This window comes from Hypanus sabinus, chromosome 5, assembly GCF_030144855.1.
Source record: "Hypanus sabinus isolate sHypSab1 chromosome 5, sHypSab1.hap1, whole genome shotgun sequence".
Taxonomy (NCBI): domain Eukaryota; kingdom Metazoa; phylum Chordata; class Chondrichthyes; order Myliobatiformes; family Dasyatidae; genus Hypanus; species Hypanus sabinus.
Window position 1 is genome coordinate 25600230 of NC_082710.1, and position 25912 is coordinate 25626141.

Consider the following 25912-nt stretch of genomic DNA (forward strand, 5'->3'; position numbering starts at 1 on the left):
ATTATTGTGCTTGGAAACGCATTTTATAAGGATTATTCCGTTAATGCTGAATATCAACCTTGCCTAGCAAAAGAACCTTAAATTTCTCAAGATTTAAATATGTAGGTATTGGCCTGTTTTCTTGTTTTTTTTAAAAAAATCCTTGCCTTTAGAATGAAAAGAGACACTAAGAGGAAGTCTTAATTTCTAAGTAGTGAGTCTCTTAATAGTTTACAATCTACAACATTATATTCTGTCATTTAAATGCTTTCAGTTCAGGATTTGTGAAGTAGTGTGAAAGCTGAATGTTAAAATTGAGGACTAATGAGTTGATCAGTATAATGATCAGTATAATGACCTAGAGAGATTTTAATTCTTTGCAAATATTTTTCAGTAGACCTGCAATAATGTATGGGGCACAAATGCTCGAAGTGACCACTCCTAACCAAGGAAGGGCGATATTAAATGCTCACAATTTTTCTCCGACCACCCAAAGAAAATCATTGCAGGAGAAAAACTTGCCTGATTCACAAAGTCAGAAGAAAATGGTATGGGAGAAGTCCTTAACATTCCTTTCATTTAGGCACAAAATTTCAAATTCATGTTACTGTGATAGAAGGTTGTCTTTCCATTGTTTTGTGTGGATTATTTGTCTTTCCATTTGTGTAGATTATTTTGCCATTTGATAAATTAGGATTTTAATGGAATGATGGATGAGCATTTTTATTCAAGGCCTTGAGAGAAATACCTCAAATATGCATTCTGTAGAGGGGGGGAAACTGTGATTGGGTTGGAGGAAGGGTGATAATTGTATATACTTCCTGTCATATTGCATTGTAAGATTGGAGGCCATTTGGTCTATGGAGACTATTCAGCTACTCCAGAATGATACAGTTGCTTTGCTTCCCCGTAACCTACCCTCTCCTTCCTGTGTATGTTAATACCCACCAATTCTCTCACTGGTCACTTACATCAGGGGTAACTTGACAAATGGGCTGATATTGGGATGCAACCTGAAAAACCCAGGCAGTGAGCACAACAACTGTGCAATAACTTTGCCATTATCCCTAAAGGTGCATACGTGATGATGAACACCAACAGGATTGCTAGGTACTGAGCAGAATGAGTTGTGGCTACAGAATATGGGACAGGACATAAATTGCTTTGTTTATTTTTTTTATTTTAAGAGCTCTTTAGAATCGCAGAATAATTTCCTTCTGTGTTGCAATCATTCAGCTAATGAAAGCTATACCATCTCTGAGATAATGCAGCAGTACTGTGCTCCTCTGCAGGCTTGTAAGCTCTTCCCTGATGCTTCTCCGCCTCCCCTTTGAACACTACAGCTACATCATCTTCACCATTCACTCTTTGGGTGGGGGGGGGGGGGTCCTTGAATTATTTCCACCAACCCCCTGCCCCACTTGCACTCTTGACAACATCCTACCTACTAGTGGAGCTGAGCTTTCTGGGAATGAGTAGAAATATTGGGTGGATACACTGCATCAAAGATTTTTGTCCCTTCTGTCTATATAGTGGGGTATGTACATATTTTGGAGGTTACTGAGCTCAGTATTGAGGGAGATTGCAAAGCAAACACCAGCAAGGCAGCATGCAAGATATTCAACTGAACTTTATTGATACTCTGCTTGTTCTGTATGTGAACCCCTCCCATGTGGGGTGGCTAACTGAATGGCACAGGAACTCCACTATCAACTACGGCTGCAGTTATGTGCAAATGTTTTAATTCTGCATGGGAAGCTGTACCAGTTAGTCATATGAATAATTGACAGTCACCTTCCCAAAGGTGACTGGTGTAGAAAATGTAAACAGCTCCTTGCAAAGAATCATCTACCATTAATGCACTTTTGTAAACAGATTGAAATGTCTTTACAAGTGATATGATATGGGCTCCTTCACCCGTTCCCTTTTAAATTTCACAAAAGTCACCATTTGTAGTCACCCCGCATGGTATTATACTCTCCCCTCCCCTAATAAGCTCCACTTCACACACTGATGCTCTGTTGACCATGAAAAATTAATTTTTAATGGATCATTTTGGCATTTCTGATTATTATCTGTATGCAATTGTAATTAAGATGTTTGATTGCTAACCTAGTAGGTGGGCCTACATATTTAGCATCCAAAATAAAATAGTGCCAGTAATAAATTATGTAGCAGAAATATACTGTATATTCTACAGTATTTTGTATGCAAGTTGTATAATTATCATAAATACACCTTAGTTCTCCAAATATAACTGTGGAGAGCATGCTAATTTATTGTATTATTCTATACATATTTTCAGTTGCAGTTTTGCTTTGAGTTACTTTATGGAGAATGAACTCCGGTTCCATTCACATGTAGGAACAATATTTGAATTATTCTATGTTATAGATTAACTGAATGATTTTTGACCTTGTTTCACAATTTCTTTTGAACTGTTACAGAATAAAACACAACGGCAACTGAAATGTTTAGCATTTCAGAACCCTGGTCCTTTACTAGCTGAGTTCAACCCTGAGACCAGACTGCAAACAAAGGAGATCCGCAGGACCAAGCTAAGGCAGCTTGTCTTTGAAAAGAAGTAAAGTAACTTGCAATGTGATATTTTAACTTTTTCTGGGCTGCATTTTTTCATCTACTATTTATCTCCCCAGCTCTCATTTCAGTTTTAATTATATCAGGTTTGCATTGATTATTTCTAATTGTTTGAGACAAGATCAAACCCAGCTAATTTTCTTGTAATATTTCATTTTAAATTGTCTCTTTTTTTTAAAAGAACAACTCTGCCCTAGAGCATGGTGTATGGTGGCTTTTCCCATAGCCAACAATATGTGGGGTGGGGGCGGGGGGGAGGAAAGTCAATAAAAGGAATTGCCACAATGTTTGTGCCTATACCCATGTTTATGTTGTTGCTGATGGGCAATGGATGGGGTTTTGTACAAAATTCTGCAGGGAAGGAAATAATTTTGAGAAATGTCATTTCATGTACAGAACCTAATTGCAATTTGAGAATTCTTTTACACGTGTGGAAACAAATCAGATTTGAGTATTTTGACGGGTAGAGAACAATGACAGATAGCTTCCAGTGGGTCATGGATATATTAAATTTAAATAGTGTACGTATACAGCATATAGACTTGAAATTACTGGAAAAGTAAGGATTTACTCATAGGATCAAGTTAAAAAGAAAATGCAGCAATGTGCTGAATAAATATACTGAAGTCAAATTTATGACAAATTAAGTGCTGTTCAGTCTTTGGCCACTTACCTTGCCAAAATCAAGAATATGGACAAAAAGTATGAATCTCCCCTGTTGTTTTAGACATTCGGTGATTAAGTAGCCATTCAGCCTATCATGCATCTGCCAATTCTGTGCCAGAGCAACTTGAGTTCTACATGCATGCTGTCTTGCACACCCCTGCCCCTTTACATTTTTGTAACCTGACAAAGTATTCCTCACCATATACTTGTTCAATTCCCTTGAGGACCACAGAGGAACTGTCTCCATCACATCTGCAAGAAATGCATTTCTAAAATCTATCTGCTCCTCCACCTATCTTCAACCAGTCTGGAAATTTGGCCACAAAGCAATCAATTCTGTCCTCCAAATTATTGGCATATAATGTGGAAAAGAAATTGATCCAATACCAAACATTGTGGAACACAACTAATCACCGGCAGCTAACCAGAAAAGACCCCCTTCATTCCCACTCTTTGCCGCCTGCCAGTCAGCCAAACTTCTATCCATGCTAGTGTCTGTCTTGTTAGCAGCCTCATGTGTGGCACCTTGTCACAGGCCTTCTGAAAATCCAAGTAAACAGCATCGACTAACTCTCCCTTGTCTATCCTGTCTGTTATTTCCTTAAAGAATTCCGATAGCTTTATCAAGCAACATTTTGCCTTAAGGAAACAATGTTGATTTTGGCCTATTTTATCATGCGCTTCCAAGTACTCCAAAACCTCAACCTTAATGGACTCCAACATTTTCTCAACCACTGAAGTTGGGTTATTTGGCCTATAATTTCCTTTCTTCTGCTTCCCTCACCACTTGGAGTGGAATGACATTTTCTAATTTCTAGTCCTCTGGAACCATTCCAGAATTTACCAATTTTTGAAAGGTATTATTAATGCCACCACCATCTCTTCAGCTACCTGTGTAGTCAGTCTGGTCCAAGTGACTTTTCTGCATTCAGGCCTTTATGCTTCCCAAGCTGCTTCTCCTTAGTAATGCCATCTACACTCCCTTCTGTCTGTTGACACTCTAACTTCTGGCATACTACTAGCCACTTCTACAGTAAAGACTAGTGCAAAATACTTAAGTACCTCCAGCATCATTTTCCAGTGGTCTGATACCCACTCTCCTCTTTTACTCTTTATATCTGAGAGGGATAAAGTTTTTGGTTTTTTACAGTATATTCGCTAGCATACCTTCATATTTCATCTTTTCCCTCCTTTTGGCTTTATAGTTGCCTTCTGTTTTTTTTAAAAGCTTCCCAATTCTCTAACTTGCCACTAATATTTGCTGTATTATATCACAAGATCACAAGACAAAGGAACAGAAGTAGGCCATTTGGCCCATTGAGCCCTCTCTGCCACTCCACCATGCCCTCTCTGCCCTCTTATTGTATCTGCCACAGTTCCATCATCCTCCTTTTAGAATACCTCTTCATCTTTGGGATGTATCTATTTTGTATCTTCCAAATTACCCCCAGAAACTCCAGCCATTGTTGTTCTGCCATCATCCTTGCTAGTGTCTCCTTCAAAACAATCTTGGCCAGCTCCCTCTCGTATTCTCTGTAATTCCATTTACTGCATGGTAATACTGATATTGCCCTTGTCCCTCCATCTGTCTTTTCAATATAATGTGTATCCTTGAATGTTAAACTCCCAACCGTGATCTTTCAACCATACTTAGTGATGCTCACAATGTCATATCTGCCCAGGTCTTACTGTACTACAAGATCACCTGCTTCATTATGTATACTGTGTGCATTCCAATATAACACCTTCAGTCCTGTATTCATCACCCTCTTTGATATTTGCTCCCATGATGCACTTAAACATCCCACGGACTACAATTTTGCCCTATCATCTGCATGTCCTCCTTCAGTTGGCATCTACTTCTATACTAACTGTTCCATCCTCGCCCCTATCACTCCAGTTCCCATCCCCCTGCCAAATTAGTTTAAACAGTTCAAAATTGCTCTAGCAAACTTGCTCTCATTGGGTTCTGATGTAATGTCTCCTTATTCTACAGGTCATACCTTCCCCAAAAGAGATCCCAATGATTTAGAAATCTGAAGCCATGCTCCCTGCACCAATTCCTCAACTAAATCATCCTATTCTTGCTGGTGTGGGGCACAGGCAGCAGTCCAGAGATTACTATCCTAGAAATCCTGCTTTTCATCTTTCTGCCCAACTCCCTATATTCTCTCTTTAGGACTTCCTTTCCTATCCATGTTGTTGGTATCAATCATCTTTCACTCTGCTCATTTTTAAGTCTTCCTTCTAGGCTCAAGAAGATGGTAACTTAAAACCCAACATTTGTGTGATCCCAGATCTCCCGTTGACATTTGTCAATTTACACCTGCAATTTACAGTACAAAAATGCTACATTCTGAAGGGTAAAGGAGACGCTCTGGTCTGAGTGTCCCCGGGATTAGTTGCTGCAGAAATCTTTGAATCAAAATGAACTGTTATTACATTTGTGTGTGTTTGCTTATTGGCTACAATCTGGACTAATAAAATGTTTTTCTCTGAAATAGTGCGGTTGGGCAGAGAAAATACGACAGTACTGGCAAACTGCTGCTTAGTGGTGTAGACTTGTGTGACTGCCTGGATGAAAACTGCCCTGGCTGTTTCTATCCTTGTTCCAAATGCAGTTCTTGGAAATGTGGCCCTATGTGCCGTTGCAACCGCAAGTGGATCTACGACGGCATCGAAACTGAAGGAATAGATGTAGTGCAAAAATTCCCTGATTTGGTCTCTAATTGAATCTGTTGTGAACGTACATTCTTTCCTACTGAGTGAACTATGTTGTGTACAGGATTTGTAGTTATTTTCACCTCAAATGCAAGTAAAATAATGTTGACATTATTTATCTTCTGCTTCCCAATGAATTATTGATAACTGGTTATTCATGCCTTGGTTGATTGGTGTCTATAGTCACTATTTGATTTTACTGAAGGGGCCAATGAATTGAACAGAGTGCTACTGATATCACTGCACTCAAGCACGTGAGCTTAAAGTGCCAAAACTTTGCATTACACAATATATATCAGTATGTAATACAAAGAACCTTTAATGTTTTTTTGCAATTTTCACTTTATTTTACAAAGGAGCTGAGGGAGCTCAGTGAGGGGAGTGAAAAAGAACCCAAGAATGTCCTGCATTGACGTTCTTGAAATGTTCTGTTACAGCAAAGTCAGCTGTTTATTTCGCATAGCCTTTGGTATAGTCTTTTTGTGACAAATTCTGCTTGTCTTGTATGTCTATACAAATTCAGAAAGACTCCCTTTGGCTTACCTGTGTGTGCTAACTCATCAAGCAGGCATTTTTTTAATATGACGTGATTTCATTTTATTCTTCCCACATTCCTATCAACTCTAACCACTCATCACCCCTCCCAGGATTCTACCATTACTGTATCTATATTAACAACAGTTCATTGTAGTCTATCAATCTGCATGTGTTTAAGATGTGTAAGTGAAACCTGAGCACTTAGGAAAACCACATGTTCACAGGGAGGACATAAATTCCACATACCCCCATGTAACTAGGATCACTGGAGCTGTATTGAAGCTGCTCTGGTAGCTATGGCACCACAATTTGTTTTCTTTGTTTCATTTATTAAGCATGTATAGTTCAAAACATACAGTGAGATGCAGCATGTGCATTAACATCCAACACAATCTGGATGTGGTGGGGCCAAACCACCAGTGTTAACTTGCATTCTGTTGCCGCCACCACAGCAGAGTCACAAAGTTCAGCAGAACAACATGCAGCTAACATATTACAGCATAATGACCCCCATCCCACCCTCTCACAGACAGACCAGCCTCCAACCCCAGGGCTGCCTCTCGGGCTCTGACCTCCAGATGGGTGGTTCTGGAAAATCATTTGATATTTGAACGGTTCAATTGATTGAAAACTAATGTGAGTGAATGCATGCCTGCTTCTCGATGTTTCCCTGCACGTCAGTGTGTTGTATTCTGCAACTTCAATAGTGAACCCTTGCTTGTAAAATCCGTGGTCAATTAATGGTACATTCTCTGAACTTGCTCCTTGCTACCCAGCTACAGTTCATAATAACTGAGGACTTACAAACTCTAAACTCCTAATTTTCACTAGTTGTACAAGTTAGATTTCATACTTTATGCAAAATATGCACAAAATTAGATGCACCAAAAATTGAAAGCCTCATAAGGTTGCCTCCTGGCCATTTATTTATATCGATCAAATAAAATGCAAAGGCAACACCTGCTTAGATAGAAGCAGTAACATCGGAGTAGCTTGTTAAAACTTGAGACAGCTCTACGTAACTCTCATTACAAATTCTGGCAACTGCCTCATTAACCATTTTTCCCCAATAAAACACTAACTGCACAATACTGTGTATTTTTGAAACTGCCTTCTGGCTCTATGATTTTAACCTGCAAAAATGCAAAATCATGGGTACACTAATGCCTGCAGATTTTCCCTTCATGCCTTCCAGATACTGAAATACTGCACCAACCACCACAAAGTACTATTGAATCAGAATCAGACTTTAATCGCCAAGTACCTGTACACATACAAGGAATTTACTTCCGGCAGATGTTATCTCTCTGCTCATAACAATAGTAATGATAAATATAAATGAAAACATAGATTATACATACAAGTAGTGCAATGCAAGTAATAGTTATCCGACAGTTAACTGTTCAGCAAAGTGACCGCAGTAGGGAAAAAACTTCTCCAGTGCCTATTAGTCTTAGTCTGGAGGGATCTGAAGCGCCTACCAGACAGAAGCAGTTCAAACAGTCCGTGAGCAGGATGGAAGGGGTCCTTTATGATGTTCCCTGCCCTCTTCTTCAACCTGGAAGAGTACAGGTCCACAATAGAGGGCAGGGAGGCTCCAATGATGCGCTCGGCAGTCCTCACTGTGCGCTGTAGTCTGGTTCTATCCTGCTTGGTGGCGGCTCCAAACCACACAGTGATGGAGGTGCACAGGACAGACTCAATGACTGCAGTATAGAACTGCAGCAGCAATTCCTGAGGCAGACCATATTTCCTCAAGAGCCGCAGGAAGTACATCCGCTGCTGGGCCTTCTTCAGGATGGAGCTGATGTTCTGCTCCCACTTCAGATCCTGAGAGATGGTGGTTCCCAGGAACCTGAAGTTCTCCACGATGGAGATGGAACGATGGAGCCTGATAATATACAAATGACTTGGGTATGTGTACAGTATATATAGCTGGGGTGGGGGGGGGGGGGGGAGACTAAGACTTTTGCACAGTATTGTAGTAATTTCATGTATTGCGGCCGCAAAAAAATATCGTGACATATGTGACTGATTCTGATGGGGGTCTCTATTGAGAGAGGAAAACAGGAAGGGAGCGGGAAGCACCAGAGATACAGTCCGTAATGATCATTGGTTTGGAATCAAATTACCTTGCCTGGTGTGACTGCACCCGCCCCTGGCACTTCTTTTCTGCCACCTGTCCTACACCTCTCCCTCGGCACTCCACCTTCATCATTCCCGATGTCCGTGGCTCCCTGCAGATTTACAGACTCGCTCTCTGCTCCACGTTGACAAATACAGTGCTGTACAAAAGTCTTGGGCACCCTGGCTAGATAAATGTGAAACATAGAAAACCTACAGCGCAATCCAGGCCATTCGGCCCACAAAGTTGTGCCTAAGACTTTTTACAGAGTACTGTATGTTTCCAACTAAGGACACATACCTACCTTTAAGAATGTTTAAAGCAGAGATCTAAAGTATAAACCAAGGTCATTGCGGCAGACCGAGCTGTGTTTACAATGTTCTCCAGTAGCACAGCTGGTTTCATCTGCTCTGCCTACTCGGGGCGGCTTCGCTTTCTGCGCCGGCGTGAGCCTCATCGGCCCCCGTTGGACGCGCCGCCGTGTGACCAGCGGTTCCCCTCACGGAGCGGGGCAGAGCGGAGCGGAAGGTGGGCGGCGGAGCGCAGGAGGCCAGGCCGCTGGGCGAGGGTCGCGGGATGGCAGCGATTGTCAGAGAGACCCAGAGGTGGGCGCTCGGCACCGTGGCACCGGCCCTGCTCTTTGCACAAACAGCCGTGGTTTGCGGTGACACAGTCGGCCCTTAGCGGGCGGGCGGGCAGGGACGGGAATTGATGTTGAGCTGCTGAAACGTGTTGATTTTTGACAGAAAGGCTATGGAATTGAAAGGTCTGCCTGACGTTAAGGTTCCAAGCGTTTGATTTAGCTTGCGGCAGGTAGGAAATGTTGAACTCAGAAGTGGACTAGTGGCAGGGCCTGAATTTGGATAGTTTGTTTTTTTATTCTAGATTTTATTAGAGGGAATGTCTGTTCGTACAACGCTTGCCATTATATTTAAAGGTATCAGAGTGGCAGATGTGTGGAAGAGTTAAAATAAGTGTCAATTTAGATACTGAAGCTAACTCCTCGGTTTGTGACTATCCAGCGCCCTCCCTAGCCCTATCTGAACCATTGACTTCCTCACCAACAGACTGCAATCAGTAAAGATGGGCAACAACACTTTCTTGAACAGTGGTGTCCCCTGCAAGGCTGCATCCACAACCCCTAACGCTTATACACTCTCAACTGCGTGGTCAAGCTGTGCTCTAACTCCACTTATAAGTCTGCTGGTGATAGTACTGTAATGGGCTTGATCTCACATAACCAGACATAATACAGGACGGTGATAAAGAATCTGGTGGCATGGTGCCAAGCCTTTCTCTCAATATCCGCTAAACGAAGGAACTGTTCATAGATTTCAGAACGTGGGTCGGAGTGCGCACCTCAGCTTGTATAAATGGAGCTGAGATAGAGATGGTTGAGAGCTTCAAGCTCCTATCGCCAGCAATTTGCTCCGATCCAACCATATGAATGCTATGTGCAGTAAAGCACACCAGCTCCTCTACTCTCTCAGGCTAATGAACTGTGGAATGCCCATAACACTTACCATTTTTTAATTAATGCACTGTAGGAAGCATCCTTTCTAGATGTATGCCAATCACAAACAAGAGAGAATTGACAGATGCTGGAAATCTGTGCAACACAGACACACACAAATTGCTGGAGGAACTTAGCAGGCCAGACAGCATCTATGGAAAAGAGCACAGGACATTTCAGGCTGAGACCTTTCATCGGGACTGGAAAAAAAGATGAGCAGTCAGAGTAAGAAAGTGGAGGGAGGGGAAGACGAACCACAAGGTGATAGTTGAAATTGGTGTGTTGGGGGGGAGGGTTGAAGTAAAGAGCTGAGAAGTTGGTGAAGGGGGAATCTGATAGGAGAGGACAGAAGGCCATGGAAGAAAGAAAAGGAGGGGCTCCAGAGAGAGGTGATGGGCAGATAAGGTGAGAAGGGAAAGAGGAATGATTGGGGAGGGGGGGAGACACCATTACCGGAAGTTTGAGAAATCGATGTTCATGCCATCAGGATGGAAACTATCTAGGCGATATATAAGGTGTTGTTCCTCTAACCTGAGTGTGGCCTCATGGTGACAGGAGAAGAGGCCATGGACTGACATATGGGAATGGGAAGTGGAAATAAAATGGTTGGCCATTGCAAGATCTTGCTTCTTGTGGCTGATGGAGTGTAGGTGCTTGGCGAAGCGGTCTCCCAATCGCAGGTCTTATCTTTTTTCCCAGTCCTGATGAAGGGTCTCGGCTGGAAATGTCAACTGTACTCATTTCCATAGATGCTGCCTGGCCTGCTCAGTTCCTCCAGCATTTTTTGTGTGTTGCTCTCTAGATCTATCAAAGCTTGTTCTGTCCAAAGCTGCAAGGGATTGAGAATGCACCCCAGTCCACCATGCAAACCCATCTTCCCTTTATCAACTCCATCTACATTTCCTGCTGCGTCTGGAAAGGAACTAACATAATCAAGAATACATCACACCCAAGTCTTACTTCCTCTTTTGTCAGGAGATATGAAAGCTTGAGACCACCAAACTCAAGGACAGCTTTGATTGCACTGTTACCGGGCTTCTGAAAGGACCTCTTGTGCTAAAAATGAACTCTTAATCTCCTAATCTACCTTGTTATGGCCCTTGTACTTTATTTATCTACCTGTGCTGCACTTTCTCTGTGACTGCAGAAATATATTCTGCATTCTGTTTCCTTTTCACTACTGCAGTGTTATTATGTACAGCATGATCTGTATGGTTAGCATTCAAAAAAAAAATTCTTGCTGTCTCTTGGTAGAAGTGACAATAATAATAAACCAAACCACCAATAACCAGATCAGAACCAAAATGTTGAGGAGAAGAAGGGAGATGAAAATGTCTACAAAAAGTCTGCATGTAAAGGTACTTACTGCCCATTACGCTACTGGCATTAAGGGCAACAATGAAGGTCCTCAGTCTCCTCAGTCAGTGTTCAGGGCTTCCTTCATTGCGTCAGTAGCTTCGTCTCGATTTTCATTACTGTCAGCCATGCAAGTCCCGGATGGAGACTCAGGAATACCGTTGCACACTGATGCAGGAGGATTCTTCATTGCTATTTCTGCAACAATTTAGTTTTACTAGTCAGAATTGTTCGCCCTGAGTGAACCCCCGAACCTGGAGGACCAGTGGACCACTCTTAGTCTAGCCTCAACCCTTTGACCTATTTGTCAAGGGTGACCCTACTAAGAGCCAAAGCATAAAGCCCTGACTCCTGGGTCATTGAGGCATGCAAGCCTCCAAACCCAACAAAGTTGTGGTCCTCTTGGGGGTGCGTATAAAGGTATAGGTGTAGAAAAGGAGGATGTTGCTGGAAATACTGACTAGATTTGAACTGCTGATGGTAGTGCCAGGCATTGCATTGAGCTAACCAGTGAAGGGCAAAGTCTATAGGAAGATAGATGATACTCTATTTGTGGGTGTAAAGGAAATTGAGGGCTCTGGAGTTAGTGCAAAGAAGTATGCTGAGGTTAAAAAATAACTTGTGATCTTAATGGAATAGCAGAGCCTAATTCCTTATGTTCTTTATGTCTGCAGAAGGCTACTGAGGAAGATGTGTCGATTTCAGACCATGAATAATGAGACTCTGAGTTGTTTTCTGTGACTAATAGCAATCTGATGGGCTGAATGGCTCAATTCTGCTCCTATGTCTTAAAGGTCTTAATTGTCAGGGAATAGGCGTGAGATGATGAGAATTTGTAGGAATGTTGGTCACCAGTGTGTCTAAATGAAAATGGGTAAATACATGTCACAATGTAACTGATTATAATTCACCAAATTAAATTTAACAGGATAAAAAGATGTACTTTGTTCTGTGTTAGAAACTGATCTTGATAATAACTTTCTAATGTGGGGAATTATGGTATGTTATCCAATTAATGAATCTCTAATCTTGCATATATTTAACCAAAAAATCTAAATTCCATCTCGTGAATTTGTAGTGGGATGTAACAAAAGCTTTTTCAGAATACATTTTTTAACATAAATATCAAAAAACTCAAAACACATTTTTCATTAATGGGCCTCAAATTAGACTGAGTTTTCTTGGAGCTTGTGGTTTTAAAAGGATTATATTCGTTATTGTCTATATCATTGGTTCCCAAAGTGGGCAATGTCACTCTCCTGGGGGTGGCAGGAGTTTCTGAGGGACAATAAAGATAAAAGGAGTGGTGTGAGGGGTGTGCCCTCAGTAGCAAGGGGGGGGGTCAGCTGATGGATTACAGGCTTAATTTAAGAAATGAATTACATATCATAAGCATTTGATCCACAGTGCCTCATAATTGATTACAATGATCACATAATCACCACACACTTTGCTTGACTAGCGCTATAGTTGTTGAAAAACAACTTGACACTTCTGTGTTTGGCATATCATTAGAAATCTGGACTGAAGAAGTCGTGTTACTTCCAGTCCCGGCCTGTGCATTATTGTCATTCAGTACGGTGGAACAGTGCTAGCTGGTACAATGCCCATATTCTAGTCACACAGTGACACAATTCCTGTGAATTAGGGTTGCCGTTCAATAGGGTAAAGTTCAGAATCCGCCCTTTTGAATAGTTTTAACTGCATTTCTCTAGCCAATGGCCCAACTGAGATATCGCTACCCCATCTTATGTACCTTCAGGGAGAGAATTAGGTCTTACCTGAGCAATGATGATATCAAAACTTTCCCCTTTATTGATTGTACCACGGGATTGGACTTAAAACAATAGACAGTCATCCATGGTTGTTAATCCATAAAGAAAATAGCAGAAGCAGACCAAATGAAGAAGAATTGGAGACAGTGTTGTGTGGAGCATCTGAAATATGGATTTAGACCAGTGTCAAGAAACCAGCAGTGTCAAGAAACCAGCAGCAGCCAATGCTGTATGAAAAAGCTTTTTCAAATGAAGCAATGAAACTGTTCAGGCTCCTTAAACATTTGAAGAGAATGCACTCTGATAAAGCAAACAAGCACTTAACTTACAAACTATTTTCAGTCACTTTGTGAAGACCCAATTTCCCTCGGGATTAATAAATATGTCTGTCTGTCTGCTCCACACAGAAGTCAGATGGCTCTCAAAAGGAAACTGCCTGAGATGCAGTTCAAATGCACTATTTGAAGACTCGAATACTTCATTCAGTAATCAACTCAAGAATATTAGGCATGGCATCGCTTATGTGTTAGAATTATTTGAAAAGTTTAATGAAATTGATCTTCAATTGCAAGAAAGTAATGTGAATCTTATCAAAGTCAAATCAATCATCTCTATGTTTCTATCCAAGTTAACCCTATTTAAGTGCAACATTGGCCATTGCAACTTTTTTCCAATTTCCAAGACTCTCTGAATTGGAAGAGAAAAACAGAATACCAGATTAAACTCAAGTATACTGTGCCCACCTGGATGAGATGCATAAAGTCATGTCGGAGATTTCAGCATCTTCATTCGATCCAAATTCCAGATTGGATAATAAATCCATTCTCGATCACATCTCATGAGGAACTAACTTGAAGGATGTAGGAAGAACTGATCATGCTATAAAATGACTTGAGTTGAAGCCGGGGTTCAAAAACCATTTCAGGATTTTTTGGTTGCAGGAAGAAATCTCTGAATGAATCCTGCATCATTTAGTGGACTGTGGTTTCAGTACAGTCACTCAACTTCTTTCAAAGCAATGAAGCAGACCGCAAATTTCTGATCATAGGATCGGAGACTCCTTCTGAGTGACATTTAGTCTGATGTTGAGAAGCTGATATCACGGTACCCATCCATCTCATTGCAAGGTGAAAAACCAATGAAGTTGTGAATAGTTGGACTATTTCATGCTCTAAAATTGTTGATGAAAATTGTTTTTACTGTAATTAAAGGAATAATTTTATTTGTAGCTTTAAATAGATGTAATTTTTTTTCAATTACAGTGGATTCAGGTTAATTCGGGCATATCAAGACACATTTGGCACAATTAAGTAGCTGTCCCAATTAGCCAAAGTTACATGAAAATAGTTAAAAGGTATAAAAAATAAAGTCAAACTAACATTTAACTGAGTAACAAGTTACTGTATGTATTTATAAGAAATACAGAACTAATTAGAATACTACCTATCCTATTACAGTCCTATAAAACGGTGTTAATTCCTAATAGTTAGCAATGGAGCAATTATCTGGTGTATGCTGCCATGTATGGGGTATCCAAGGAGGGGTAGCACCTCTGGTGAAGGGCTTGCCGTGACCATCTTGGGACAGCTCACTCACCTTTGGTCCCCACTGGACACTCAACTGTCACCTGTGGCTCCAAGTGGTTTTGCATGCATGGTTACACTCTGGTATACTGCTTCGATGGGAGGGACAAACTAGGTGAGGGTAGCCAGTGGACCTCATACCCTAGTGAAATAGGGACATGTCTGTCCAAGCTTATGAAGTCAGCTGCAGTGAACTGGGTGGTTGAGTCAATGGTGAGATATAGTGGCCAAGAAAGTGGCGCTGCAATGCTTCGTGGAGTGTAAAGGCATGATAAGGCACAGAAGACATGGTTATACATTGCAAGGAAGACTCCAGTTTGTGAAATTATCTCGTACCAGTGGTCCTGGACTTCCGAGATCGAGAGAGTGGAATTTTCCCAGTGCAATGGATTTAGCACTTTCCCATATAGGTTTCACTGTCATCATTAGTTACAACGGACAACCAACACTGTAAGTGAACAAAATTAATGCAAACCTAATGCTGATAATCAATAGCTTTCTACAATGCTTTTGATGATTGCTTCCTCCAAATTTTAATTTTCATTGCAACATTCAAGATGATTGTCAATATGTCAATACCTTCAATTATTTTATAGTTCCTATCTTGTTGAAGTGGTGAAATAGTTTCATTTTCACTCCCGACCATTTCTGGCATCTCCAAACTTGAATGCTTGAAACTGCAGTGTGCAAAACAATTCTAAATTGTCTTACTGTTTATTTCTTGCCAACTATCAGTGACAAAAATCTACTTTTTGAACACAAACACATGCAAACCAATAAACCAGAATCCACAGTATTTGTCACTGCTTTGAATTAGCAGTTACTATTTTCTTTCACTGTGCATCGTAAATCAAAATTGTTGATAGCTTTTATGTAATGGCCGGAAAGGAAGAGGGGCCACTGGAATGTGGTCTGGGAGCCAAGGGGATGCGAATTCAAGTAAGTTTGGAACCCACTGGTCTATTTCTAAAAAAAAATAATAACTTATATTTCATGACTCCCCTTCACATTGCTTAGAATATAATAGATGCTTTATAGCCGATTTTAATTGGAATTTTATATTTTGAAATTTATTTACACATGGCATGTAGACAATTCAATTTCAAGTAGAAAATGAACATAGGATAGTCCATTTGCAGCAAATAAATACCAAACATTGGTTAAAGGAAAACCAGGGAGAATTGCTTGCACCTTGCCAGTGCTTAAGAATTTTTGCAGCATTCCAAGCAGAAGGTTTTGACTTAATTTTCATGGTTTGTCAAAAAGAGGAAAGCTTGAAATGTATCTATGGTAATGCAGAATTCCTTTAACATGGAACTAAAATATGGTCCTAGATTTTGTATTCAAATCTACTGTATCAATTTTTTTTTAAACTGAAGTAAACTTCTCACCTGACTTATTTTCTCTTTTAACAGCATAAAGGAAGCTGTGGTGTTGATAAATAGACTTGATACTGGCAAATTTCCACGTCTGCTGTCTCGTATTCTTCAGAAACTTCACTTGAAGGTATATAATAGAAACCGCAGCGGTTATGTTTATCTTCTATATGACAACAGGTTATGTATGTGAGTCACTAAGCTGTATTGCAGTCATGATATATAGAGTGTGATGGTTTGAAAAATATTGAATCACCTTATGAATGGGTCACTGTTAAGTGTTGTCTGGTTAAATACAAACTTTCTATGTTAATCTTCAAACAATGGATGTTATTAGTAACTGATTTTTTTAGAGCGGCATGCTGGCTCAGCTAATAGGGCCATGAGCTTGTGGTGTAAAGTCTGGGGTTTAATATTGGCTTTGGGTGTTGTCTGCATTAGGTGTACTTTCTTCTTGTGATTTTATTTTCCCTGTGTATTTTTGAGGACTATTTGGGAGGGAAGCATTAAATTGATCTTGGAGTGGGTTTAATAGGTCAGCATAACATTGTGGGCCAAAGGGCCTGTACTGTGCTGTACTATTCTATGGTCTACCATATAGACAGGTAGGTCCTTGGGTTAATGGGCCACTGTAACTTGTCCCTGACGTGTGGCTGAGTGGTGGGATCTGGGGAGAGTTGATGACAATGTAGGGAGCATTTTAAAAAAGTGATTAATATAGAAATAGTATAAATAGGTGGTTGATAGTCAGTGTGGACCTCACTGGGCTGAACGGCCTGTTTCTGTGCTACTTTCTGATTATGACTGTGTATTTGGGACCAATTAATCCTTTATCTTCATTGCTAATGTGGATTCATGGCTATGAATTTATAACTGACACTCCTAATGAATTTAAAGTTAATTGAAAGAAATTTGAACACACCAGCAAAAATGCTGGTGTATATTATGTAGATTTATCTATAAATAATGAACTAATATAAACAACATGCTGGAAAGAAACTAGTTTTAATATTTCAGGCCAATGACCTTTCTTTCTTTTTCAATCTTTTTATTGAATTTCATATATAAGAAAAACATAACATAATAATGAATAGGTTATAAGTACAATAGACTTGAAATTGAATTAATAATAAGATAACAATATCCTATTAAAATATCAACAGAAAAAAATGGTACATTAATCAATCAAGCCTATAATAATTATATATGAAAAAAATAAGAATAATCATCAAAAGAAAAAAAAATTGAAATACAAGAAAAAATATATATAAGAAAAAAAAACATTAAACTAAACTAACATGGGCAATAATAACAGTTTATATGTATATGATAGTGTCAAAAACTCCGGAACTCCATACCTGAACAAGAATAAACAGAGAGAAGGTCTGGAAGAGGCCAAATTAATTCATATGAAAATGTCGAATGAACGGTCCCCAAGTTTCTTCAAATTTAATTGATGAGTCAAAAATAGTGCTTCTAATTTTTTCCAAGCTCAGATAAGAAATAGTTTGAGAGAACCACCGAAACGTGGTAGGAGGATTTACTTCTTTCCAATTTTGTAATATAGACCTTCTGGCCATTTATGTTACAAAAGCAATCATTCGTCTAATTGAAGGGGAAAACTGATTACCATCCTCATTTGGTATACCAAAAATTGCAGTAATAAAATGAGGTTGTAAATCGATATTCCAAATTGAGGAAATGGTAGCAAATATGACCTTCCAGTAGTTATATAAAGTGGGACAAGACCAAAACATATGGGTCAATGAAGCCACATCTGAATGACATCTGTCACATTGAGGGTTAATATGAGAATAGAATCGAGCAAGCTTATCTTTAGACATCTGAGCTCTATGTACAATTTTAAATTGTATTAAAGCATGTTTAGCACATATAGAAGAAGAATTAACCATTTGTAAATTTTTTTCCCATTTTTCTGTTGATATATTGAAGTTCTTTTTCCCATTCTTGTTTAATTCTACCTGATATTTCTGGTTGTATCTTCATAATCATATTATAAATAAAAGCTACTAATCCCTTCTGACAAGGATTTAAGGTAAAAATCAAATCTGAGAAATCCATTGAAGTTGAATTGGGGAAGGATGGTAAAACTTTATGTAAAAAAATTTCTGATTTGTAAATATCTAAAAAAAGTTAGATTTAGGTAACTTAAATTTGTTGGAAATTTGGTCGAAAGACATCAAACTACCTTCAAAAAAAAGATCACGAAAACATTTTATACCTTTCCTTTTCCATATGCTAAAAGCTTGATCTGTCAAAGAAGGTTTGGAAAAAAAATTAAGTAAAATAGGGCTATCAAGAACAAAGTTTTTCAGAGTAAAAAACTTACGAAATTGAAACCAAATACGTAATGTATGTTTGACAACAGGGTTGGATATCTGTTTATTGAATTTAACTAAATCAGCAGGAAGAGAAGAACCAAGAACGGAGACTAGAGAATATCCCTGTGCCTCATTGCATTCTAAATTTACCCACTGTGGGCACAATGGTGAATCCAAATCTAATTTCCAATATATTAAGTTACGAATATTATTCGCCCAATAGTAAAATCTAAAGTTAGGTAAAGCTAAACCACCATCTTTTTTAGATTTTTGTAATTGCCTTTTACTTAACCTGGGGTTTTTATTTTGCCACACAAATGAGGAAATTTTTGAATCAATGTTATCAAAAAAAGATTTAGGAATAAAAATTGGTAAAGCTTGAAATAAATATAAAAATTTCGGTAAAATCATCATTTTAATAGCATTAATCCGACCAACTAATGATAAGGATAAGGGAGACCATCTTGTAGTAAGTTGTTGAATTTGATGGAGCATAGGTAAAAAATTCAGTCTAAATAAATCTTTATATTTCTTGGTAATTTTTATACCTAAATAGATAAAGTTATCAGTAACAACTTTAAATGGTATCCTGTCATTCAATAAAGTTTGCGCGTTTAAAGGGAATAATTCACTCTTATCCAAGTTTAGTTTATAACCAGAAAAACTACCAAATTGAGCCAACAAGGATAAAATAGCGGGAATAGACCTGTCAGGATCAGAAATATATAACAACAAGTCATCAGCATAAAGTGATAACTTCTCATTAATAATTTCTCATTACGGGTAATACCAAAAATATTAGGAGATTCACGAATAGCAATGGCTAAAGGTTCTAATGCGATATTAAATAATAAAGGACTTAAGGGACAACCTTGTCTCGTACCACAAGATAATTGAAAAAAAGAGGATCTGTAATTATTTGTAAGAACAGAAGCAACAGGTTTATAATATATTAGTTTGATCCATGATATAAAATTAGGACTAAAATTAAAATATCTCAAAGCATTAAATAAGTATGTCCATTCAACTCTATCAAAAGCTTTTTCAGCATCTAATGAAATAACACATTCTGGGATTGTGGGTGATGAAGTATAAATTATATTAATCAATTTTCTAACATTAAAAAAGGAATACCGATTCCTAATAAAACCAGTTTGGTCTTCTGAAATAATCTGTGATAGTACCTTTTCTAACCTAATAGCTAAAATTTTTGTAAGAATCTTAGAGTCTACATTTAATAGTGAAATAGGGCGATAAGATGCACATAAAGTAGGATCCTTATCGTTTTTAAGAATTAGAGAGATAGTAGCTTCATAAAAAGATTGAGGTAATCTCTTCTTAGCAAATGCATCATTAAAGATTTCACATAACCAAGGGGAAAGCAAAGAAGAAAAAGTTTTAATAAATTCTATAATATAACCATCAGGACCAGGAGCTTTCCTTGAATTCATTGATGAGATAGCCTCTCCTATTTCGGCCATAGAGATAGGAGCATTGAACAAGCTACGATCTTCATCTGTCAGTTTGGGAATATTCAAATTGTTAAAAAAATTATCCATCATGGATAGATCGCCATCAAATTCTGATTGATATAAAGATTTATAAAAATCTTGAAAAGTTATTGATTTCTTTATGATCAGTAGTTAGATTACCGTCTTGTTTACGAATTTTAATAATTTGTCGCTTAGTCGAAATAGCTTTTAATTGGTTAGCTAACAATTTACCAGTTCGATCACTATGGATATAAAATTGAGCCCTGGTCCTAATTAATTGATTCTCAATTGAAGAAGATAATAATAAGCTATGCTCCATTTGAAGCTCAACTCTCTTCTTATAAAGTTCTTTGGTAAGAATCACGGAATAAATCTTATCAATTTCTTTAATTTTATCCACTAATAAAGCAATATCTAAATATCTTTGTTTTCTTTTACCAACGGAATATGAGATAATTTGTCCACGGATAAAAGCCTTAAAAGAGTCCCAAAGTATTCCTCTGTCAATCTCTTCAGTATAGTTTGTTGAGAAAAACAAGTCAATTTGCTGTTTTATGTAGGTGATAAATTCTGGATCTTGAAGCAAAGTAGCGTTAAGTCTCCAAGATCTAGTGTTATTGGAAAAGTCCGAAATCTTGATAGATAACTTCAAAGGTGCATGATCCGAAATAGTAATAGAATCATAATTTACAATCAATAACATCCGTTAATAAATGATAATCAACAAGGAAATAATCAATTCTAGAATAACTGTGATATACATGTGAAAAAAATGAAAATTCTTTATCTTTAGGGTTCAAAAACCGCCATATTTCAGTAATTCCCGAATCAACCATAAAAGAATTAATAAGTAAGGCTGATCTATTCGGATAGGTTTAGATCTATCCATCGAAGGATTCAGACAACAATTGAAATCTCCACCCATTATCAACATATATTCATTTAGATTAGGAAGGGAGGTAAATAAATGTTTAAAAAATTCAAGGCAGTCAAAGTTTGGAGCATAAATATTAACTAGAACCACTTTTCGATTAAAAAGTGAACCAGTTATCAACAAAAATCTGCCCTGTGGATCAGAAATAATTTCATGATGTGTAAACGAAATTGAGGGGTCTATAAAAATAGACACACCCCTAATTTTGGCGGTACAATTCGAGTGAAATTGTTGACCCTTCCAGAACCTAAAAAAATGTTGATTATCCTCCCTCTTAATATGGGTCTCCTGTGCAAAAATAATATTAGCATTTAGTCTATGGAATACTTTAAATATTTTTTTACGTTTAATCGGATGATTTAAACCATTAGTATTCCAAGAGATAAAATTAATAGACTTATCCATCATGCCAATATTAGTTGTATATATCATAAAAGGTTAAAAAGACACATAACCCATAATTCAGGAAGAAGGAAAAATGATTCAGGAGCAACCGGAGAACATGACACCTCAACAATATTAATAATTTAAAGTCGGCCCATGAACTAAAAGCAAAAAAATAAAAAGCAAAAGCGTGAAAGAAGATCCCTACCCCCTACCCCAACCCCACGAAAAAAGCCAAGCGGCAGGCGCACAAACTAATACTAATATTACCCCCATTTCAAGATGGCAACTCCATGAAAAGAAAGAAAAGAGAAACTATATAACACCCAGATATAAATACAGGGTTGCAAAAAGAAAGAATATATATCAATCAAAATGAAAAAATAATATAAAAAAGCAAAAAATCATTAATAAAAAAAGGATAACCATTGAAGTTTAAAATAGTGTAATATGCCTTTAAAAAAAGATTCCATATTCAAATATAAGAAAATGATGTTTCAAAAACAGAGACTTATGGGAAGAAGAAACGACATTTTGAAAGGACCATATATCAGAATATAAATGTAAAATTCGCCAATCTTTTTTTTAAAAAAAAAGGTCATCAAAATAAGATTTAAAAAGGATTCAATAACCACTACAATATATATAAAAAAAAAGGTCCAAAAAATTCAAAACATTCGTCCCATTCTCAAATACAGGCAAATAAACGCTTACGGAAAACAAAGTCTTATGGGAAAAAGAAACGACATCTTAAAAAAATAAATCATTATTACAAAGTCTTAACATGTATATCTAATCCAGAGGAAAAAAACTTAATTAAGAAAAAAGACATTATAGTAAAATTAAAAGAGCATCTGTAAATCATGATAATAAAAAAAAACAGGTCTCCAGACCAAAGTAAAAAGCTATACTGCAGCTTCATAAGTTAAAGCCTAAAAACGGAATGGCGTCTTCTCTCCAAAAATTCTTCAACATAACACATAGTTCAAGTTGTACTAGAAGACCGATATTCTTCAACGAATTTCTTCACTTCTTCCGGAGTATTAAAGAAGCGCTGACTGTCATCACTCAATGTAATTCTGAGATTCGCTGAGTATCTTAAAGCTTGTTTAAGTCCAATTGAATGAATCTCTGCCATCACTGGTTTAAAAGCGATTCTCGCCCTCATCACCTCGAATGAATAATCCTCAACAATACGAAACTTGTTGTTTCTGTGAGAAATCATACCTTTCTGACGAGCTAATCGAATTAAAAGCTCTTTCTCCCGAGGATAATGGAGACGGACAATCACAGCTCGTGGCTTGTCTCTCGCAGCCGAAAATCTCGAAACTCTGTGGGCACGATCAATAGTAGGTTTAGCCCGCAAAGCGTCCTCGCCAAAAATTTCCCACAATAAGTTAGAGAAATATTCAGTTAAGTCACCAGACTCAACATTTTCGGGAAATCCAATAATACGCAAGTTCTGTCTGCGAGATCGGTTTTCAAGATCGGTGATTTTAAACTTATTCTGCTCCACTATTTTAGCGGTCGACCGTACCTTCTCCTCCAAAGTTTCGATTGTACGTATTTTTTCACAAATTATCTTGACAAGAGCCGCAAACTTTTCTTCATGCCGTTAAATATCTGCTGCCAAAGATTGAAGCTTGGTATCAAATGATCTAACGACTTCTTCAAGCTCAGACATTTTTGCAGTAAGTTTATTTTCCAGACTTGCAAGTTTAGTATCCAGTTTAGTATCCAGAAGACTGGAGATTGCATCGACAGATATAGGGTCTTTAGACGATTTCTTAGGTACAGACATTTTAAGTTTGAAAAAATTAAATCAAGTATTATTTTAAAAAAGAAATAAATCGTAAATATCAACCCATGTAATTAAGTACGAAAAGATTTGATTAAAGGGTGATTATAGCTTAAAAAATGAAGAGCGCCTAAAAGGCAGATGTCTATGTCGCCATCTTGAAACTCCACCTCCCCTCAGGCCAATAACCTTTCACCTATACAAGAACAAATAAGTAGATGGGAGCAGGAATAAAATGCCTGGCTCCTCAGGCTTACCGTTCTTTTCAATATGTTCATGGCTCTCCATTCTATGTGACGTGCCAGTCTATGTCAATTTCCTACTTCCCTTAAGTCCCTAATGTTTCAAAAATATATCTACCTCTGCATTAAATACTTCTAATGATCTAGTCTGCCCAACCCTCCGGTTAGAGAACTTCAGAGATTCACTACTCTATGTAGTAGGAAATTACTATGCGCGCTGTTTTTAAATTACCAGTCCTTTATCTTGAAACGGTCTCTCATTTGAGATTCTCCCATAAGTAACAAAAAATCTGAAAATCTATCCCATTTTGTCTCTTTAATATTTTACTTGTCAATAATATTAACCCTCATTCTGCTAAACCAAAGAAAACAGACTCGTCCTTTCTAAGCCTCGTGACAAGATGATTTTCACATCCCAGTAATAAGTCAGGTGAATCTCCTTTGGTCTGCCTCCAGTGATGTTGTATTAGTGTGATCTTGCTTGCATCCTCATTCCTTCCCTCATTAAAATACATCTGCTAGGTTTTCCATGCAGAGCTGGAATATTATCATTGTAATATGCCCTTCCATCTATTTTTAGGTTTAAATTCATCTTTAAAATCTCATTTTGGTTTGGATAGGGAAGAATAATTTTTAAGGACAGCTTTGTAATGTTGAGGACTGTCACTCATGAACTGTCTATCATTTATTGCTGTGTTAAAACCTTAAATTATCTGAACATTGTTCATTAAATCATCACATCTATAGTACTAATACAGTGCTGTTTTTAGGATGAACATTCATTTAATGAAGAAGAAAAGGAAAAGCTTCAAGCAGCACTTTGTCTGGAAAAGCATGAACTTCGCTTGGTGCTAGAAACTGTATCTTTTATCTTGGAACAGGTGAAATAAGGGGGAGTTACCTTACGATATCTAGATCCAATCTAGTTATTATACTTTTTACATGACTAAATAAAGCTGTCACATTAAGCAATTTTCCCTTTATAAGTCGAACACCACCTATAGCAAAACACCACGCACCTTGCTTTTGAATTAGTTCCTCATCTTGTAACTATATCCCCTCATTTGAGACTCCTTAGTAAATGATTAGATAATTCTGATGGGCCAGAATTTAGAATGTGCTTTATTTTGTGGCCAAAGACAATCATTTTAGATAATAATCTAAAAAGAAATTAGAAGATTGTTTTGCACATGGTAATTAATGATTTCTTTATAAGGTTAGAGTCTAATTGTAAAGAACCAGCAATTGTCTTCCAAATGTTAGTGAACATAAAGTGACAGCAGATTAGTCTGTGGCAAGTGAAGTGTTGCAGGGGAACGAGATTTGGATCCTTTCACTTGTTGCTCAGTGGCTGGGCTCTGTGTCAGCAGGCCTGAGCTCAGCAACTGTGAGGTGAGGTTAACAATGGTGAAGAAAGTTTAAGTTAATTGGGCAAAAAGAGAAATACAAAGGGTTGAGACACTGTAGAGGAGAAAGAAGGTGCCTATAGATTATAGAAGCATTCATGGAACAGAATCAAACTCAGAATCCACAGTCACACTGGAAGTGTGGGAAGCTGTCTAGAGTGTGCATACTAAAGTATGGAATGTGAAAAATGAAACTGGTGTACTCGGGACATAAATTATCAAATTGAATAATAAGTAATAGTACTCAGGATAGATAAGGAGGGAAAAGTACTCAGGATAGATAAGGAGGGAAAAGTGGAAAATGGATTATGTTGATCAAAGATGTTGCCACTGTACTGGAATGAAATGATGCATGTGAAGATATGATGCAGAATCTGCATAGAATGGAGGAAAAATTGAGGAACAAATACCCAGCATTAAAAACAAGTAAATTGTGGGAAGGACATAAGCAAATTTGCAGGCACATTTCTGAAAGAACATGTGACTTCAGTCACTGTAGCATCCTCTTAGAAGCACAGAAAATTTGTGATGCAGAACCAGGTCATTTGACTCATTGTGCTTGTGCCAATTGGAAAAAGAGTTGAATCCCACCTATCAGCACTTGGAGGTAACTGTTCGTCAACCATACAAAATGCTGGAGGATCTCAGCAGATCAGCAGCATTTATGGAGAGGAATAAAGCGCTATATTTCAAGCCAAGACTCTTCATTCAAGACTGGAAAAGAAGGGGGGGGGGAAGAAGCCATAATAAGGAGGTAGGGAGAGGGGAAGGAGTACAAGCTGGAAAGTGATAGGTGAAGTCAGATAAAGGGGAAAACAGGTGGAAGGGGGAGCGAGGATGAAGTGAGAAACATAGAGTGATTAGTGGAGAAGGTAAAGGACTGAAAAAGAAGCTGGTATATATCCTAGTACTTTTTAATACAGTATGGCTCTCTGTACTGCTGTGTTGTCCAGGGAGTTCTAGACTCTTCTTACTCCTTCCCCATTTCCAGCCCAACCCTATGGAGTAAACAGTGAGGAGGATAATAACAAATAGCAGATTTGTTAAAGAAATATGTGAAATATATTTTGGTAGGAAGAATGAG

At 38.1% G+C, this 25912-nt stretch overlaps 3 protein-coding genes across 13 annotated transcripts in view; 2 read left to right on the forward strand and 1 right to left on the reverse strand.

The window, feature by feature from the left end:
• LOC132394008 (aminopeptidase Q-like) overlaps positions 1-6090 on the forward strand; it is a 195143-nt gene extending 189053 nt beyond the window's left edge. For 2 of the 5 annotated variants that reach the window (XM_059969603.1, XM_059969604.1), the window contains 2 exons: positions 2427-2563; positions 5748-6090. In XM_059969603.1, coding sequence (XP_059825586.1) covers positions 2427-2563; positions 5748-5976 — 366 coding nt within the window. In that variant the 3' untranslated portion in view covers positions 5977-6090. Of the gene's footprint in view, positions 1-373; positions 528-2426; positions 2564-5747 lie in introns of those variants that run through there. The other 3 variants (XM_059969606.1, XM_059969607.1, XM_059969605.1) reach the window with 2 other exon arrangements.
• A 678-nt stretch (positions 6091-6768) lies between these two features.
• LOC132394009 (uncharacterized) lies at positions 6769-16374 on the reverse strand. Of its 5 annotated transcripts, none has more exons than XM_059969609.1 (4): positions 16245-16374; positions 13277-13432; positions 10150-11693; positions 6771-8392 (listed from the first exon to the last, which is right to left on the reverse strand). In XM_059969609.1, exons 3-4 carry the CDS (start codon positions 10587-10589, stop codon positions 7897-7899), a joined length of 936 nt encoding a protein of 311 aa, XP_059825592.1. In that variant the 5' UTR covers positions 10590-11693; positions 13277-13432; positions 16245-16374; the 3' UTR covers positions 6771-7896. The 5 variants fall into 5 exon arrangements, 4 of the variants coding, with proteins under 4 accessions (XP_059825592.1, XP_059825591.1, XP_059825594.1 ...); XM_059969608.1 differs by having other exon boundaries at positions 13277-14469; positions 16245-16370; XM_059969611.1 differs by lacking the exon at positions 10150-11693 and having other exon boundaries at positions 6773-8392.
• commd10 (COMM domain containing 10) overlaps positions 9060-25912 on the forward strand; it is a 79526-nt gene continuing 62673 nt past the window's right edge. Inside the window, exons 1-4 of one of the 3 annotated variants that reach the window (XM_059969612.1) lie at positions 9060-9231; positions 15193-15303; positions 16269-16359; positions 24193-24303. In XM_059969612.1, the coding sequence (XP_059825595.1) occupies positions 9203-9231; positions 15193-15303; positions 16269-16359; positions 24193-24303 (342 nt within the window). In that variant the 5' untranslated portion in view covers positions 9060-9202. Of the gene's footprint in view, positions 9232-15192; positions 15304-16046; positions 16144-16268; positions 16360-24192; positions 24304-25912 lie in introns of those variants that run through there. The other 2 variants (XM_059969613.1, XM_059969615.1) reach the window with 2 other exon arrangements.